At 30.6% G+C, this 16,846-nt stretch overlaps 1 protein-coding gene across 4 annotated transcripts in view; it reads right to left on the reverse strand.

Moving 5' to 3' along the window:
* Window positions 1-16,846, reverse strand: part of LOC115876499 (inhibitor of Bruton tyrosine kinase) — a 102,039-nt gene that overhangs the window by 71,045 nt on the left and 14,148 nt on the right. For all 4 annotated transcript variants that reach the window (XR_004049158.1, XM_030892299.1, XM_030892297.1 and 1 more), the window contains 2 exons: window positions 14,941-15,104; window positions 4,443-4,590 (listed from right to left, as the gene is read on the reverse strand). Coding sequence is in view for 3 of the 4 variants with exons in the window: in XM_030892299.1 (XP_030748159.1) it covers window positions 4,443-4,590; window positions 14,941-15,104 (312 nt within the window). In the remaining variant the exon portion in view is untranslated. The remainder of the gene's footprint in view (window positions 1-4,442; window positions 4,591-14,940; window positions 15,105-16,846) is intronic.

Raw genomic sequence — 16,846 nt, forward strand, 5'->3', positions numbered from 1 at the left:
TTTTATAAGGAATATTTTCGGTAAGTAAAAAAAAATTTGTGGGACCAACAGGTTCTGAGAAAAAAGCGAAAAACCATCGAAGGGCGTATTGGGGGTGGTTTTTTGGGGTGAAGCTCACACTTTAAAATATTGTTTTTTTTTATTAGGAGTAAAAATTATACTTTTCGTGGCGAGGCTGCACGTTTGACATACAACCGAGCCACAAAAAGTCATTTTTACTCCGAACAGAACATGCCTTTTTTTCAAACCCCACAAATAATTTTTTAAACAATTTCAATGTTCCAAATAATATAAAAACAATTAAAAGTAATACCTTGAATGTAATGGTAATTATATATCGAGAAATTATGGTTACGCTCGTTGAATTTGACACTTCATGTCAATTTAATAATATACCCATAGAACCTTTTTTCATAGAACAAGTTTTTCATGAAACAAGTTTAGATTGGAAAGTGCCCATAGGGACAATGTAAACACTATTTGGCGCTATTCTTGCAACGGTCGCGACCAAAACTTTTGATAATTTCGGATCGGTTCGGCCTTTTCCGGAATTATGTCGCCGTATTATTTATTCAAATTTATTATTACTTTGTTTTAATTTTATAAATAAAATACAGTGCGTTGCATACAAGAAACTTTATTTTATATAAGAACATGTATGTGAAATACCTATGAAATCGACGTTATGCCACGATCCACGATGGTTTTTGTAGTTCACAGTTCACAGCACAGTTTTTTTTTAATTTTAATGCCACTTTTTCACAATTATCACGGGTTTGAGTAAGTAAATTTTAAACTAAACTCACAAGATAGGAAGATAGCAATAATTACTTTGAGAATCGACTTTAAACACTTTTCCGTATTTTTTCAATGAGGGCGGTTTAAATTTTGAAAGATTTGATAATTTTTGTAGATTCCGACTTTGACAAGAGAAAATTATTTCTGTTATTGTTTTCGGTTGTTCTTATCAACCGCTATAGCAGCGCCAGATCGCGTACAACGGTCGCGACCCAAAACAATTATATATTTTGACGGTCTTTCCAATCTAAATTTATTTCCTTTATACAGGGTTGTTCACCACATACGACACGGAGTATTGTAGTTAAATGATTAGATTTTTACAAATTGTAAGTTTTGGGTTCGTTGAAGGACTATTAGAGCTACAATTTAAAAATATTTTTACAAGATACAGAGTGTCCCAAATAAACAAAAAATATCAAAGTTGTATTTTTTTAAATGGAACACCCTATATATTATTACATTTTTAGTTTCTACGATTAAAATAAAGGTAAATTTGATTAAGGTTTATTACACTTAAACCTTATCGTTTTTGAAATATTTTCATTTTTGTGAAATTGCAGTATAAATTTTAAGGCTTCATTTCTCCGAGGGTATCAAACTTTTTAATAATAAATATTTACTGAAGTTTATTTATTGATCAGTTATTGTGTTGCAATAATAAAAACTTTACTACCTTATACAGAGTGTCTAAAAATTTATTTTAAATAATTACTAGCTTTAAACGGCAATAACTTGTTTAATTTAAATGGGACATCCTGTATATTTTATGAGAATAAGGTGCACAATTTAATTGTCTATCAAATTGTATTATACCATTTTTTTACCTATCTCTTCAAGTTTCGGTAGAAAATGCATTTTCTTGTAATTTATAACTCATTTATCAATATACCCATGGAATACTGACATTTAAGATTATTTTTAAAGATGTACCAAATTTTTAAAGAGTACAGATACGAATATTGTCGATATAGTTCGTTTATTTCATTAAAAAATAAAAAAACTGTTTAAATATTTGTTAAAGAGGACCAATTAATATGATTCCAGTATTCAAACTACATTAATTGACTGTTTGCGTTGATTAATAATAATTGCTCCAAATACTAAAAAACTGAATTATGTATGTGTATTAGACAGTGTGGAAAAAGTAACACTTTAAAAATGATATTTAATTTTTTGACACATGCTTATTTATAACAACAGAGACGTTAATTTTCATAACTTATTATTATATTGATTTCTGATTCAAATCCACCTTTATTTAGAATAATTTATTAACGAACACAATTAAGTATGTAGTTAATTAGTATTTGGGTGGAAATACTGGTGGTATATTTAATTAATGGTATACTCTTTTATAAAGATTTAAATAGTTTTCTTTTTGCATACAAATGGCCTAGTAATATGATCGTTTTACTAAAAACGTAGCCTGTACATATACAGGGTGTTCTATTTAAAGTAATTAAGTTATTGCCGTTTAAAGCTAGTAATTATTTAAAATAAATTTTTAGACACTCTGTATAAGGTAGTATAATTTTTATTATTGCAACACAATAACTGATCAATAAATAAACTTCAGTAAATATTTAGTATTAAAAACTTTGATATCCTCAGAGAAATGAAGCCTTAAAATTTATACTGCAATTTCGCAAAATTGAAAATATTTCAAAAACGGTAAGGTTTAAGTGTAATAAACCCTAATCAAATTTACCTTTATTTTAATCGTAGAAACTAAAAATGCAATAATATACAGTGTGCTCTATTTAAAAAAATACAACTTTGATATTTTTTATTTATTTGTACACTCTGTATCTTGTAAAAATATTTTAAAATTGTAGCTCTAATAGTCCTTCAACTAACCCAAAACTTACAATTTGTAATCGTTTAGTTACAATACTCCGTGTCGTATGTGGTGAACAACCCTGTATATGACTTTTATGCCGAGGCGTTAAAATGACTTTCTTATATTGTCAATCATGTGACAAAAATTAATACTTTTGTGACGTTTGAAAAAAAAATATGTGTAAGCAGAATCTCTTGCTTATTATTGTTCATTACTAGTTTACTATTTTAATAACTTATAATAATTAATAATATAATATATATATATATATATATATATATATATATATATATATATATATATATATATATATATATATATATATATAATAAATATATATATTTGCTCCCAAGTGTATACATATTATTTTTAATAGCGGATAGTTACTTCTGAAATACGATTACGTTTCGTATTGTGATAGTTCTAGCAGAGAATTATTAATTTAAAATGGCAGCTACTCGCAAAGAGTGGTCATATGATACTTTGATAAGTATATACGAGGAAAATACAGTTTTGTGGGATACCATGGGATTAACTATCTGCACTTCTATGTTTCTTTCACACTACACATAAACAAATTAAATGAAAAATTACAAAAATATAAACTGAATCAACACATACTAGAACTAATGGAAAGCTATTTAAAAAATCGACCACAAAAAATTTGCATGGGAAATATTGAAAGTAAAACTACCATGGCGCCATATGAGATACCGCGAGGAGGAAATCTACCACCTCTCCTGTATATCCTTTATACAAACACTGTTTACCTCAAGGATGAACTATTTAATGAATATATGGAGTAATACGACCGAAAAGAATTTCAACGCATTGCAACGTCAACAAAATAAAGTTTTAAAATTAATATATAAATTACACAAAAGAACACCAACACACATATTATTTGATACAGTGCAAGAACTAGATATAAAACAATTAATACTTTTTAATAGCTTGCTAAATATTAAATTAAATACAAACAAGGAAGTTCACAATTACCAAACAAGGAGAAAGTCACATATTAGATGCCATAAACTAAAAAATAAGACATTAACACACAGACTAACAACAAAAAAAATTCAAACATTCAATAGTTTAGCAGAGGAGGTAAAAAAATTGAAATTTATACAATTCAAAAAGAATATCAAATGATTAATATTAAATAGAACCACACACTAAATCCAGAAATCGACGACAGAAATAATTAAGAAAAGAATGTCTTCGATACCAACTGGCCAGGATCTGGTACCAACAGATCACTGATGCTGCAACAGATGAAGAAGGACGAGACCCAGATCTTCTATGATATGTATATGCTGTACATTATTTATGTGTTGTATATATGTTTTATATGAGGGAATAACTAAATTGATTAAAAAAAACACAAAACCCGTTAATACACAAAGAAAGGCAGTTGATGAAACAGAAATCTCAAATGGATACCCTCCTGACAGATATGTGTGAGAGTAAGCATTTGGAGAGTTTTTAGCTATCTCGCCAATAGCAAAAATTCTTTAAATCGCTCTCAAATGGATACTCTCTTTGGAGTGAGTATCGAATTCACTCGCACGAATTACTCTCAAATGGACACTTACCTTTACACTATTCTTCCCGATTCAAATTATCAAAATTTGGTAACGAAATACCCAATTCTATATGACATGAGAAATCCCGAATACAAAAACATTAGAAAACGGGATAAAATATGGGATGAATTAGGTTAGGTATCCTTTAAACTCATAGTACTTGCTCGAACTCGCGGACGCTCCGCTCCACGTGAAACAGCACTAAATATACTAACCATGTGAATTCCAGGCCACCGAATGATACTCACTGGCCAATACTGATTCTATGAATGATTTGCATTTCACAGCCTTTGGACGAACAACCTCCGTAACAGACGAGTCAAAACCAAGAACTCCGTGCGTGTTCAGTCCACAACTATATATCTATTTAAAATTCATTGTACAGAGTGAGTCAACGATAGAGTAAAGTCCATTTACTCATTTGTTTCGAGGTTTACAAAAAAATGATTAATAAGTTATAGGGAAGGTTAAGATACACATTTTAAAATTACTATAGAGTATACAGGGTGCTTCAAAAAAGTGAGGCGAATATAACATATCTTTTTTTTAAATGCATCACCCTATTTTTTATTTTATTTTTAGATTCTGCGTGAAATTCCATAACTTTTTTTATATATAATGTTATATACCTAAAATTAATAGTTTTTGTAATATTTAAATTTGTTTAAACCAGGGGTGGGCAAAAGCCGGCCCGCGGGCCGGATCCGGCCCTTTTGCTAATTTTATCCGGCCCGTTGAAAAATTCCGCACGCAAATTTTTTTAAACTCTTTTATGAGATTTTGTTGACATCAGCATTATTAGTGTGCGTACTGTATATATAATAGGCTTAATAAAATGGGCGGTCGGCTAACTACACTAGTGTGGACGATGTCGCGATCTTGAAACAATCCTCGTGTGATTCTCACGTGGGTCGCTCACGACGATCGCTCTCAAGGCGGTTTTTTCGTTGAACACAAAGGAGATCGCGCTAGGTTCGAAATGCATGTGTGGACGGCATATCAGTGGCGGATCTGGGGTGCTGTCATAGGTGAGGCGAAAATATAAAATACACATACCGATGTACATGCAAAGTAATTTGTTATTATATTCTTGTTAATATGAAACATAAAATAATAATACTATTTACAAATTTACATGAATTACCTAGGCCATCACCCATAATTAAAATAAGCACCTTTTTAAAATACCAACTCACATCATATTTTTCAATTTCCACCCGATTTTCACTCAAGATTTTAAAAACGAGATCGATGATATCGAACGGAAACAAAATTAAAACGAACCTAACCTAGAAATTCAGTCCTCTCAACCTGTCTAATAATGGGAACTAAGGTCTACGTTCAAATAAAAACTATCGAAATATTTGATTAGATAGTTAATCCAAATTATTTTACAATAGTATTTGACAGTAGTACATTATTTATATAGGTAATAAATTAATTTCTTTAAATTATCGGAAAAAATAAGAAAACTAACCGCTTGGTAATTTTAGAATGGAAAAATTTTTCGATATCGATAGTTCCCAATGTTCTCATTACTAGACCTGTTGTAATACATCGGTTCAATTCGGGTCTATTCAGCTAAAACCGATATCGCCTCATCCGGACGAATTTTGACCAACCAGCAAACGCCGATTTCCTTTTCCTTGCGGCTCACTCCCCGCAAACACCCAAGTTTAAGGAATCTTGAGACGAGAGAGATTTTAGCGGACCTTTGCATTTGCAACGAAAGGTATTCAGCACTCCTCTCACTTTTCGAGGGACGACAGGTCGCACCACGCGTATTGTTAATTTTGATTTAGTACTGATCGCATACTCTTTTTTGTTCGAGTCTAATATTAGTTTGCAAATATAAAATTGAAAAAGTGGACTTTTTGTAAGTAAAATTTTAAAACACTGGTTTTATTTTATTGTATTAATTAAATTATAGGTTTGTAGACCTTTGTAAAATGAGTCAATCTAAAAAAAGAAAAGTTGATTTGGAATGCAGAAACTTCAATGAAGCTTGGACGGTAAAATATATTTTTACAAACATAAATAAGAAAGCAATTTGTTTAGTTTGTCAGGAAACAATTGCTGTTTTTAAAGAATACAATTTAAACAGGCACTTTACAACAAAACATCCAAAATATGCATCACATTCTTTAAAAGAACTTCAAACTGTAGCAGAAAACTTAGCAAAAAACTTGAATAAGCAACAAAATATTTTTACCAAACAAAGTAATATAGAGAAATCTACCACAAAAGCAAGTTATGTTGTCGCACACAAAATTGCTAAGTTCTGTAAGCCGTTTTCTGAGGCAGAATTTGTTAAACAATGCATGGTACAAGTGTCGGAGATATGTTGTCCTGAAAAGAAACATATTTTTGAAAATGTAAGCCTTTCAAGAAGAACAATAGTACGACGGATTGAAAATATTTCAGGAAACTTACTTGACCAGCTAAGAACAAAAATGGCTGATTTTACCTATTGTTCTCTGGCTTTAGATGAGTCCTGCGATATTACTGATACAAGTCAATTATTAATATTTATTCGCGGCATTAACAAGAACTGTGAAATTAGCGAGGATCTTCTTAGTGTGCATCCAATGAAAGATACAACTACTGGTGAAGACTTCTTTCTCGCTGTTGAAGGGTGTTTAGTTAAAGTAAGTTTAACTTGGAATAAAATAGTAAGCGTCACTACGGATGGTTGTCCTAGTTTAACAGGGAAAAATGTAGGCTTACTTAAACGAATTCGCGACAAAGTAAAAGAGTTACAACCAGAACACGATATATTATTTTTGCACTGCATTATTCATCAAGAAGTGCTATGCAGAAAAGTTTTAAAATTGAATCACGTCGTTACTGTTGTGACCAAAGTTGTGAATTTTATCCGAGGACGTGCCGTAAACCATCGACAGTTTGTTGAATTTTTGAAAGAAATTGAAAGTGACTTCTACGAAATTCCTTATTACACTGAAGTGAGATGGCTTAGCATTGGTAAAGTTTTGGACAGATTTCAATATTTGCTTGATGAAATAGTATCCTTCTTGTCGATAAAAGAAAAACTAAATAATTTTCCTGAATTGCAAAATAGAGCTTGGCTAAACGATTTCTCATTTTCAGTAGATATCGTAAAATATTTGAATGAACTAAATATAAATCTACAAGGGAAAAACCAATTCGCTTTCAATATGCACTCAAACGTCAAAGCATTTATGACAAAACTCAATTTATTTACTGAAAACTTTAATAATAAATTATTAAATCATTTCCCCTCATTGCAAGCACGGCGAGAATCATTGAAAAATACAGATTTTTTTAAATATAGTGCAATAACACAAGACCTGCATTCTGAATTCCAAAGAAGATTTCAAGATTTCAAAGCTATTGAAAAACCTTTATCATTAATTAGCCAACCTTTCAATTTCGATGTGCAAGAGGCTCCTGTTGAAATTCAACTAGAACTAATTGACTTACAATCAAATAATTTACTAAAAGAAAATTTTCACTCAAACGAATTGAGTGCTTTCTATGGCGCTTTGAATAACGAACATTTCAAACATTTTTTGAACTATGTTCAAAAATACCTTGTTTTATTTGGTTCGACATATATTTGTGAAAGAACTTTTTCTTTAATGGTTTCCACGAAAAATAAATATCGATCACAAATTACTGACGAAAATCTACACTCGGTATTAAGGATTGCTACAAGTGATTTGGAACCCAATTTTGAAGAAATAATGTCAGATGAACATTCGAGATTTCACGTTTCGCATTAACTTTAAATATTTATTTTAACGTTTGATGTTTTTCTTTTCTTTTTTGAATTCTATTTACTATTATATTTACGAAATGCAATATAAATGTTAAATTGTAATAACTATGTGTCAATATAAAATAATTTGTATCGTTAAGACATAAATAAGTAACAAAGTAAAATGTTTCATTGACTGGTTTATCTAATAGCCATTTATTTATAAAAATATTTCTTTAAAAATTACGTGACATATTTTATTCAAATTGAAATGATACTTAGTGTTTTTGTCAAAAAAAAATTGGCAGGGAAAAAACTCCATCCAAAACATCCGCTTGTGCAAAGCATATGCGGTATAGTCCTCCGGCCCGGGGGACATTTTGAAAATTTCATTTTGGCCCGCGCTTTAAAGTATTTGCCCACCCCTGGTTTAAACGAATGTTAGATTGCAGTGCGGTAAAAAATTGTCAGTGATGCCGTTGTTTCTGAAGTTGGACAACTAAAATTTGATAGGAGAATTTTATAGATATATAGAAACAGAAGTATGTAAAGATATTTTAGTTAGATGCTACAGGGTGTTCAAAATATATTTATGAATTTCAACTATTTAAAATTAAGAAATTTCAATTTTTTTAAATGGTACAAAAATGGTAAATGGGATATTATCATTTTTTCTGATAGATTTTACAAAACTCTTCAACTTTTATTAAGTTTATCATATATCTATTTTCAATACACACGTTGCAATTACTAATACTTTTCAAATAATGTTATGACACATCACAGAATATCTAGCTACCCAACAGAAGCCTCGTTAAACGTATAAAATCGTAGGTATCAAAAGGAGACAGGCTTTTAGACAGGCTTCTAAAGCCTGTCTCCAAATCAGATATTTTGATGCGGTAGTTTCGCTACTACATAATAGAGGACGATAAATTTTTAAAAGAAAACAGTTTTCTACAAACGAAATTTAAAAGAATTTTATGCAGTGTTGCCATTGTGTAATTCATATTGTAATACTTCCTTATAAAGCCTATCTTCAAATTTGCTACATTATTAATTTAAACATATTAAAATAGATTAGAACTCTTTTTTCAAACGTTTAGGTATTTAACTTGCCATGTTAGTTGGAGTTAAATCTTACGAGCTGAATTACAGTCACTTTGTGACGTTTGATTGTAATTGAATTTCCTGGCGTTCGATTGGACATATACTTGGTATAGTAAGTATCTTCGGTGACATTGTAATATGATGGTACTATGATGCATATAAAGTAGTACCTTAATATAGTACCATATTACGATACCACATCCTGACGTTCGATTGGGCTCATATTTGATTATACTTGCGTATTTTTTATCACTTTGCAATATTATGGTACCATGAAGTACATCATGAGGTACCATAATGTAGTACCATATTACGATACCATTTCCTGGCGTTCGATTGGTCTCAAACTTTGTATACTACGTGATTTCGGTGACATTGTAATTGACGGTACTTTGATGCATATAAAGTGGTACCTTCTATAGTACCATATTATGATACCACTTCCTGGAGTTCGATTGGGCCAAAACTTGGTATACTTGTGTTTCTTTATAAAGATTTGTTTAATTAATAATTTGAATTTATTTTACGAATTATAATGTATTGTACGATGTCGTGACAGCAACTTTTATGCCGAACTAATATATTATTAATTGTACCTCTTCACTTTTTAAAATCTACCTAGGTCTATATAAATAACGTGGCAAACAGAAGAAATTTGTTATTATAGTATTTTTTTAGTCAATTAACATTTTTTGTACTGCATTTTAATAAATCATTTCCATTATTATTAAACGTATATTTCATTACTAACGTTTCAGCATTAATAAATATCACTATCAATCGCCCTGTATATTATTAATTTTAAAGGTAGTTAAAGTTATTTTCTTAGTTAACATAATAAAGTAGTGTATTACATATATTAAAAATGTATTTTGTGAGCATATGTTTTCTAATAATATACTTAAACTTAAAACTTGACTATTTTAAAAGCCAAACGAATAATTAATGTAAGTGTATCTGACCAGAAACGAAGAATAAAAAGAAATTATTATACATCAGAAAAAGAATGGGATGCCAATTATAGTCTTTTTGAATCTGGCAACTGTGCATATTTAGCCGAGCTTCAAGGCCGTCGACGTGCCGTCGATCTAAAACCGAAAATTGAAAATTTCAAATTATATTCTGACTATGATATTGTCGCGCCATCTAGTATTTTATTTGTGCAATTTTAGCTCTTTCATTTCGAGTATTTTTCTGTTGCGTAGCCAGATATTCTGTGGACAAATGTTTCGTGTATAGTATTTCCGAAGTCAATTGGAGGTACTGAAACGCTTAATTCCTTCGTCCCAACGATCGATGCCGACAAAGACAGTGCCGAAATTAAAAATCCCGATCTATTCCAACCATAGACTTAAAATAAAATATAGACTACACTATTTACATCTCAACGCGGTCAAACAATCTTTTTTGTACACATGTTTACTTCTGGGTACAGTCGACCGAGCCTTCCTCATCCAGCCTATGTTGTCACGTCTTTAATATTATCAATATTTTTTTCTTGTTATACACATATATTGAGATATTAATACTATATTTTAATAAAGTAGATTTTAATATTCCATAGATGTATTAAATAGTCCTTATACTACTAAATTATAAGTCGGATACTGTTTAAAAAGGATAAGTTCTTTACAATATGACAACACCGATTAGAGGCGAAGGAGCCTATTCATTCATTTATTACCTTGTAGTACGCGTCGCACGTGTGCGGTAAAGCTTTGTTGCCGCTATGTCCCCGGTATTGTATTAACGCATTTTCTTAGCTTGTAGTCCTTAAGTGTTTATTTTATTGACTTTTTCTGTTCAAGAACTATAAAATATGGTTCGCCAGTGCCAAATTTGCAAGAAATTTGACTTAAATAATCCATTTAAGTCTTGAAACGACTTTCGACCGGTAGGCAACTCTCAATTTACCCATTGGGAGCCAGTGGCGTTGTTGTAGAAAGGCGCTTATTTAGATAATATCTTAGTAAAATGTAAAATCTGAATTTTTTCTCTTACATTACGTTATTTACTTACTTACATTGTAATAAAATCATAATTATAACCCTGTTAATAATTAATAATGTTTTTATTAAAAATATATTACGGTTTATTCTAAAATTATCTTCTAAAATATTATACAAGAATTTTAAAATGATATTACATTATGAAACAATATTTTTTAATATACCGGGTCGTCTCAAAAGTGGCTCACCAACTTTTTTTATTTTTTCAGATAAAAAAAAACAGATTTGTATGTTAGTAGGTATATGACATAAATTAGGATTTATTGACGTATTCAATTGTTTTTGGTCTCTTCCTGTTTCATCGAAATGATTACATCTTTTGATTTTTAAAGGCACCCTCAGTATATTGCTACTTTATTCGATAAAAAATGACACTCTGAATAGAATGACATATCATATGTCAACTTTTGACATTGTCGCTTAAAAACAAATCGTATTTTAAATTTCAATCCAGGGTGCCATGGTGTTGTTAAAAACACTAAGTTTTAATCAAGGAGCCTTGGAAAAATAGTTTTGATCGTCTAATGGGTTTCGTATCTTGTCTAGGCCAGTTAAAAGATGTACAAATCGTATTTTTAATCATACATATGTCAATTTTTTCAAACGGAACAAGGGTGACTCATTAGCATATTTGGAAAAAGCATTTTTTTATGAATATATTGATACCACACACTTCGTGTTTCGAGTCAAATTGTCGTTATGAACCGCTTGTTACAATTACAATTAAACCATATGCAAAAATGTCAAAAGTTGACATATGATATGATATTCTATTCAGAGTGTCATTTTCTATCGAATAAAGTAGAAATATACCGAGGGTGCCGTTTAAAAATTAAAAGTTCTAGTCATTTCCGGTGAAAGAGGAAGTGACCAAAAAGAATTGAATGCGTCAATCAATCATAATTAATGTCATATACTAACATACTAAATCTTGTTTTTTTTTTATTTGAAAATATAAAAAAATTATGGGGATGAGCCACTTTTGGGACGCACCCGGTATAATAAAGACAGTACCTAGTTAAATAAATGTAGTTTTCATTTTATCCACTTCCTATCACCTTTTTTGCTTTAATGGAACAGATTTATGTTTTCTCTAATTTACATAATAAGGCAGATTTCCTAACCAGAAAAAAATTACAACAATCATATTTTTTTTTTCTCCCTGTCACCGATTCTATTATATCTGTGAAACAGATCCTGTTTTGATTAATATTAGGGGTTGTAAATGTTTGACTAAAATTAATAATTTATTATTAATTTCAACAATTACGTAATTTCGATTATAAAATTTCTTCTATAACGTGTATTTTATTATTTTTATCCTTTTTGGATTCTAAGACGTTTTTTTCTAAACTTTTATTTAAAAAAACCTGTCCTAAATCTTAATAAAATATAAAAAGTTTAAATACGATATATTTTTAATTTAATTATAGCTTCATTAAAATAAAAAAAATTACCCGGTTATGATACTGAGAGTTCAGGTGTACTTGAGAAACGAAAGACAGTGTTGTGTTTCTCGTCAGAGTCATCAGGGAACGACCGTTACGACAGAGACAACCTATCTATCGCTCGTGTCGCACTCGTTATAACCTAAAACAATAACAAGACATTGTCTGACCGCATGTTCCAGCTATTTATGAATGAGATGCTCAGTCTATATTTTATTTTAAGTCTATGATTCCAACTGATTTCAGATAAGCTATACTCGGTATTTAAACCCGTGTATTGTAATCGCAAAACATTTTCCGATGCACGTCATCAATCATATCGACATTGACACTAAACTCTATAAACCTGACTAAATGAAATTTTGGCAAAAACGTTTAAATTTGTTGTATAATTTAAGATACCGAGCAGCTCTTCATTTGACTTTATAGAGCAAATAATTATTGTAACAGATATTTTATTTAGATTAAAGCTGCAAAAATTAGTTTAAACCGAATGTTATTATAGCTATGTTGGTCACATTGCGCCGTTTTCAGCAAGGTTGTCGTTTATTTAACAATTATCCTAATGTCAGTCATTATTTTGTATAATATCGTGCTGTTGAATCTTTGTGAGTAATTCTCGTTTTTTGCCTATTTTCATAGTTTTTTCAAATTGTACTTTTAAGAAGTAAATTTTCGAGTTTTTGTATTGAATTTCTTGAAATTGTGTGTTGAAAATATGCCGAAGCATTTAAACAGTCGAAAAAAAGAGCTTGTAGCTTTCCTGATAAACTATTTTGAGCGAGAACGTGACAATAAAGGTCCTTTATTACCCTTGACTGCAGTCAAAGAAGTAAGTTTGATTGATAAGCAAATTACACCACTTTCAAAGTTATTTCTACGTTAGTTTTTATCAAAATTCTGTGATTATTAGTTTGTGTATTAATAGCACCCTCTTACTTGTTATTACCACTTATGGCGTTGTAAGATGTACAAAAATAAATAAATATATAACCCCATAATAATGCTTAGAATAATCTTCATAATGGACTAGTTTTTGCCAATATGTAATAAGTAAAATAAGCTATAAAACAAATAAATCAATTAATTACTAAAATATTAGTTATTAAATTAAAAATAAAACGTAAAACTCTTTAAAAAATGATGTAATAAATATATTGTTTGTCAATTTTAAATTAAGATTCATCTCATAAATCCATCACAATCTGGCAGCGCTGTCGCCATCGCTTGTCACTCAAAGTTGATCACGTGCATCGGAAATTGTTTTGCGATTACCACATATGTTTAGTCTGCTGTTTACGGTATTCTCCGATAGTGGCAGCACCGGCGGAGAATGCACCAAGCCTATACTAAGGGCTGGCAAAGGTTAGTCTTGGGTAGAGATTTCCGTATGTAAGAAGAGTACAATGCGTTTATAATGTAGTGAACAAAGAGAGAACAGTAAACACGTTGCCAAACGTATGAAATAAATCGAGAAACTGTGCACATTGCTTAGAGACATGGAAGGGGATATAGCAGATTTGTCGCAGTTGACCGGTCGACCCAATCAGTACCTCTGTCAGTACTTAAAGTCCTAGGGAAAGGTGTACATCATACGTTCAACTTCACGATTTAATTACGTCTCGTGATACTATTTGTTCATTTATTAACGAGTCGTTGTAATTTTCCCTATAGCTTGAAAATTTTTAAGTGCAAGCTAGAAACACTTGCATTTTTGGTAAAAATAAGTGGAACTGAGTTGGTTTTCGACAGTGGTCGGGCTATTAGAACTCGATATCTCGAAATCTATTAGAAATAATTGATTGTAGTTTTTTCAAAAGCTTTCTTAATATTTCTGCTATATTTTCTTCGTAGACAGACTGCTGAAAATTGCTATGCTCTAAAAGTAAATAGATGGGCTGTTTACAATTTTTGAATGGAAAAAAACAACCTTATCGAATTTTTCTTATGTAAACATATTGTAAAAGATCCTATCTTAAAAATAAAAAAAAAGTTTCAATATCTAAAGTGTTTCTTGAGTTATGGCGTGTTATGTGTTAAAAAGTTGAGTTTTTATATTATCGCGATTACTGACGTTTTCTCGTTATAAAAAAATGACACCCTAAAGATATCCTTATAATTCAATTTCAGATGCTCAGAAACATTTCTAATGATTTATCTAGTTATCTTCGAAAAAAAAGTCTTTTAAAAATAGGCGGTTTGCGATCGTGATTTTACTTTACTTGTTAGGGAAAGGCGTACCGGCAACGCCGTAACAGCACTTCGTCGCATTTCTCTCACTCCGACTTAATAAGATCCCTATACGATTTACTTCCACACATGTAAATACCGACCCGAGAGTAACAGTTGCCAGCACGGTATACATTTTAAACAATATTTAAGGTAGATTTAGTGTTTAAACACTTACCTGCCCGTCTGTAGATAAAAATAAGCTATGATTCTTAGCAATACTGCATTCTTTAATTTCTACAGCTCCCCTTTCAAATGTTATCTGTTTTGGTGCCAGTTCAGTACGATCATTACCAAGTCCCAGTCGACCTCCATGACCATGACCACATGAGTAGACATTTCCTGAAATTAGTTGAGATGAACCGCTTATTTAAAAATAAACATATTTTTCAAGGCCTGAATTTTTTGCTTCTTTCATTTTGTTTATAAACATATAAACATATTTCTTTAAATTCAAAACACTCGTTTTTAAGACACTCTGTATACATAAATAAAGTTATTGATTTAAAATATTATTGAGAACTAGAGAGAGGGAAATCAGAGAAATAACAACGATAATAAATATTAGGTTAATAGCTTTTAAACTACAATTCGAGACGCATTCATGTTTTTTTTTTGGTTTGTAAGTTTTGTGCCAAAGAAGGTTATTAACGTACATGTTTCCTCATTATTTTACTAATGTTAACTAAAGCATAATATATTTTGTTTTTCTATTGTAATATTCTGTAACCAAGCTTTTCCTTATTTATTTGATCTGACAAGTAGTTTAGTTCAACCCCCAGGCCTATGAGGTTTTTTTGGCGAAAAAAAAAATTTGGAAATTCGAAAATTTTTGAATTTTTTTTTGGAATTTTCTTTAGTTTTTAGTTAAACAACATAATTCCTTGATAATATGGCAACATAGATATTAGATTAAATTTACAAGAAAGAAAATCCAGAAAAGTTCCAGTGGTTCTCAAAATATTAGCATAAAATCATTTTTTTGGGAAATTTTCAGAGTAAAATAACTCCGTTATTTTGGACTTATTTGAAAAACGATAAAGAGAAAATATGTTTCTTTTATCGAGATCTACCACCCCTTAAAATACTTGCACTTATTTCTGGGACACCCTGTATAATATCATGTGTATGTATTTAATAGATTCCATTTACGGCTGTGAATAAATTCTAGTTTAAAATTAAATCTAAATGCAATCGTTTACTGTACATTTGTGCCGATGTTTTTAGTTCAGTATGACTTTTTGAGACACAACTTATGACAACAGTGTAACTTTTTGACAGTATAACTGTGTGATAATAAGGGCCTTGTTGCGTGTACTAATAATTTCCAACCGTGCCTGGGCGAATATCTTAGAACACAAATGAGCAGTCAAAACCAATGAATGGTATAGTATAACTCATAGTCTAAAGATACTGGCACCAACCATATCAACTCTAGATGAGCCTCCCGAATCCCAGGGACCTCAGTACCTGCAGGTGGGGACCTGCTAACTAACAAAACCTCTTTAGTTATGAATGTATTAAACCTCAATCCTTGGTATGAAGACAGTATTTGTATTATTATTAGTTTTCTTTAATTAAAGTTCAGAACAGCATAGTTGCATTCTCTCGAATACATTGGCGTAACTACAGGGGTGCCCGGGGGTGCCGTTTTCTGCTGGACACCCCCCAGAGAAATCCTGAATTATGACTCTTGGCTACGTATTAATTTTTATTTGCTTGTGATGCAGTAAAAATTACGTTTTTTAGTTTTGTTTAGTTAATATTAGTTTGTTGTGTTCAAAAAATGTGTTAATTTTTTTTAATTTCTAGGTATTTAAGTAATCTAAGGGAACACGGTTTGATAACCTTGATAGAGAAATTCATGTAAACATTTTATTCAAAAAATGTGTTTTTTAAAATTATTTTTCATTTTAGCAGTATAATGTCCAGCGAGGTTCCTGGACATATAGCCAAGAGGCTACATTATTTGACGTCATTTGTAAAAAAGTTAAATTAGTTCATCTCAACATTTACAATAAAGAGTACAAAATGCAATGCTTGCTGTATGCAATTTACAATAAAGAGTACATACAGCAAGTATA

This window comes from Sitophilus oryzae, unplaced genomic scaffold (assembly GCF_002938485.1).
Source record: "Sitophilus oryzae breed Bouriz unplaced genomic scaffold, Soryzae_2.0 scaffold_1436_pilon_pilon, whole genome shotgun sequence".
Taxonomy (NCBI): domain Eukaryota; kingdom Metazoa; phylum Arthropoda; class Insecta; order Coleoptera; family Curculionidae; genus Sitophilus; species Sitophilus oryzae.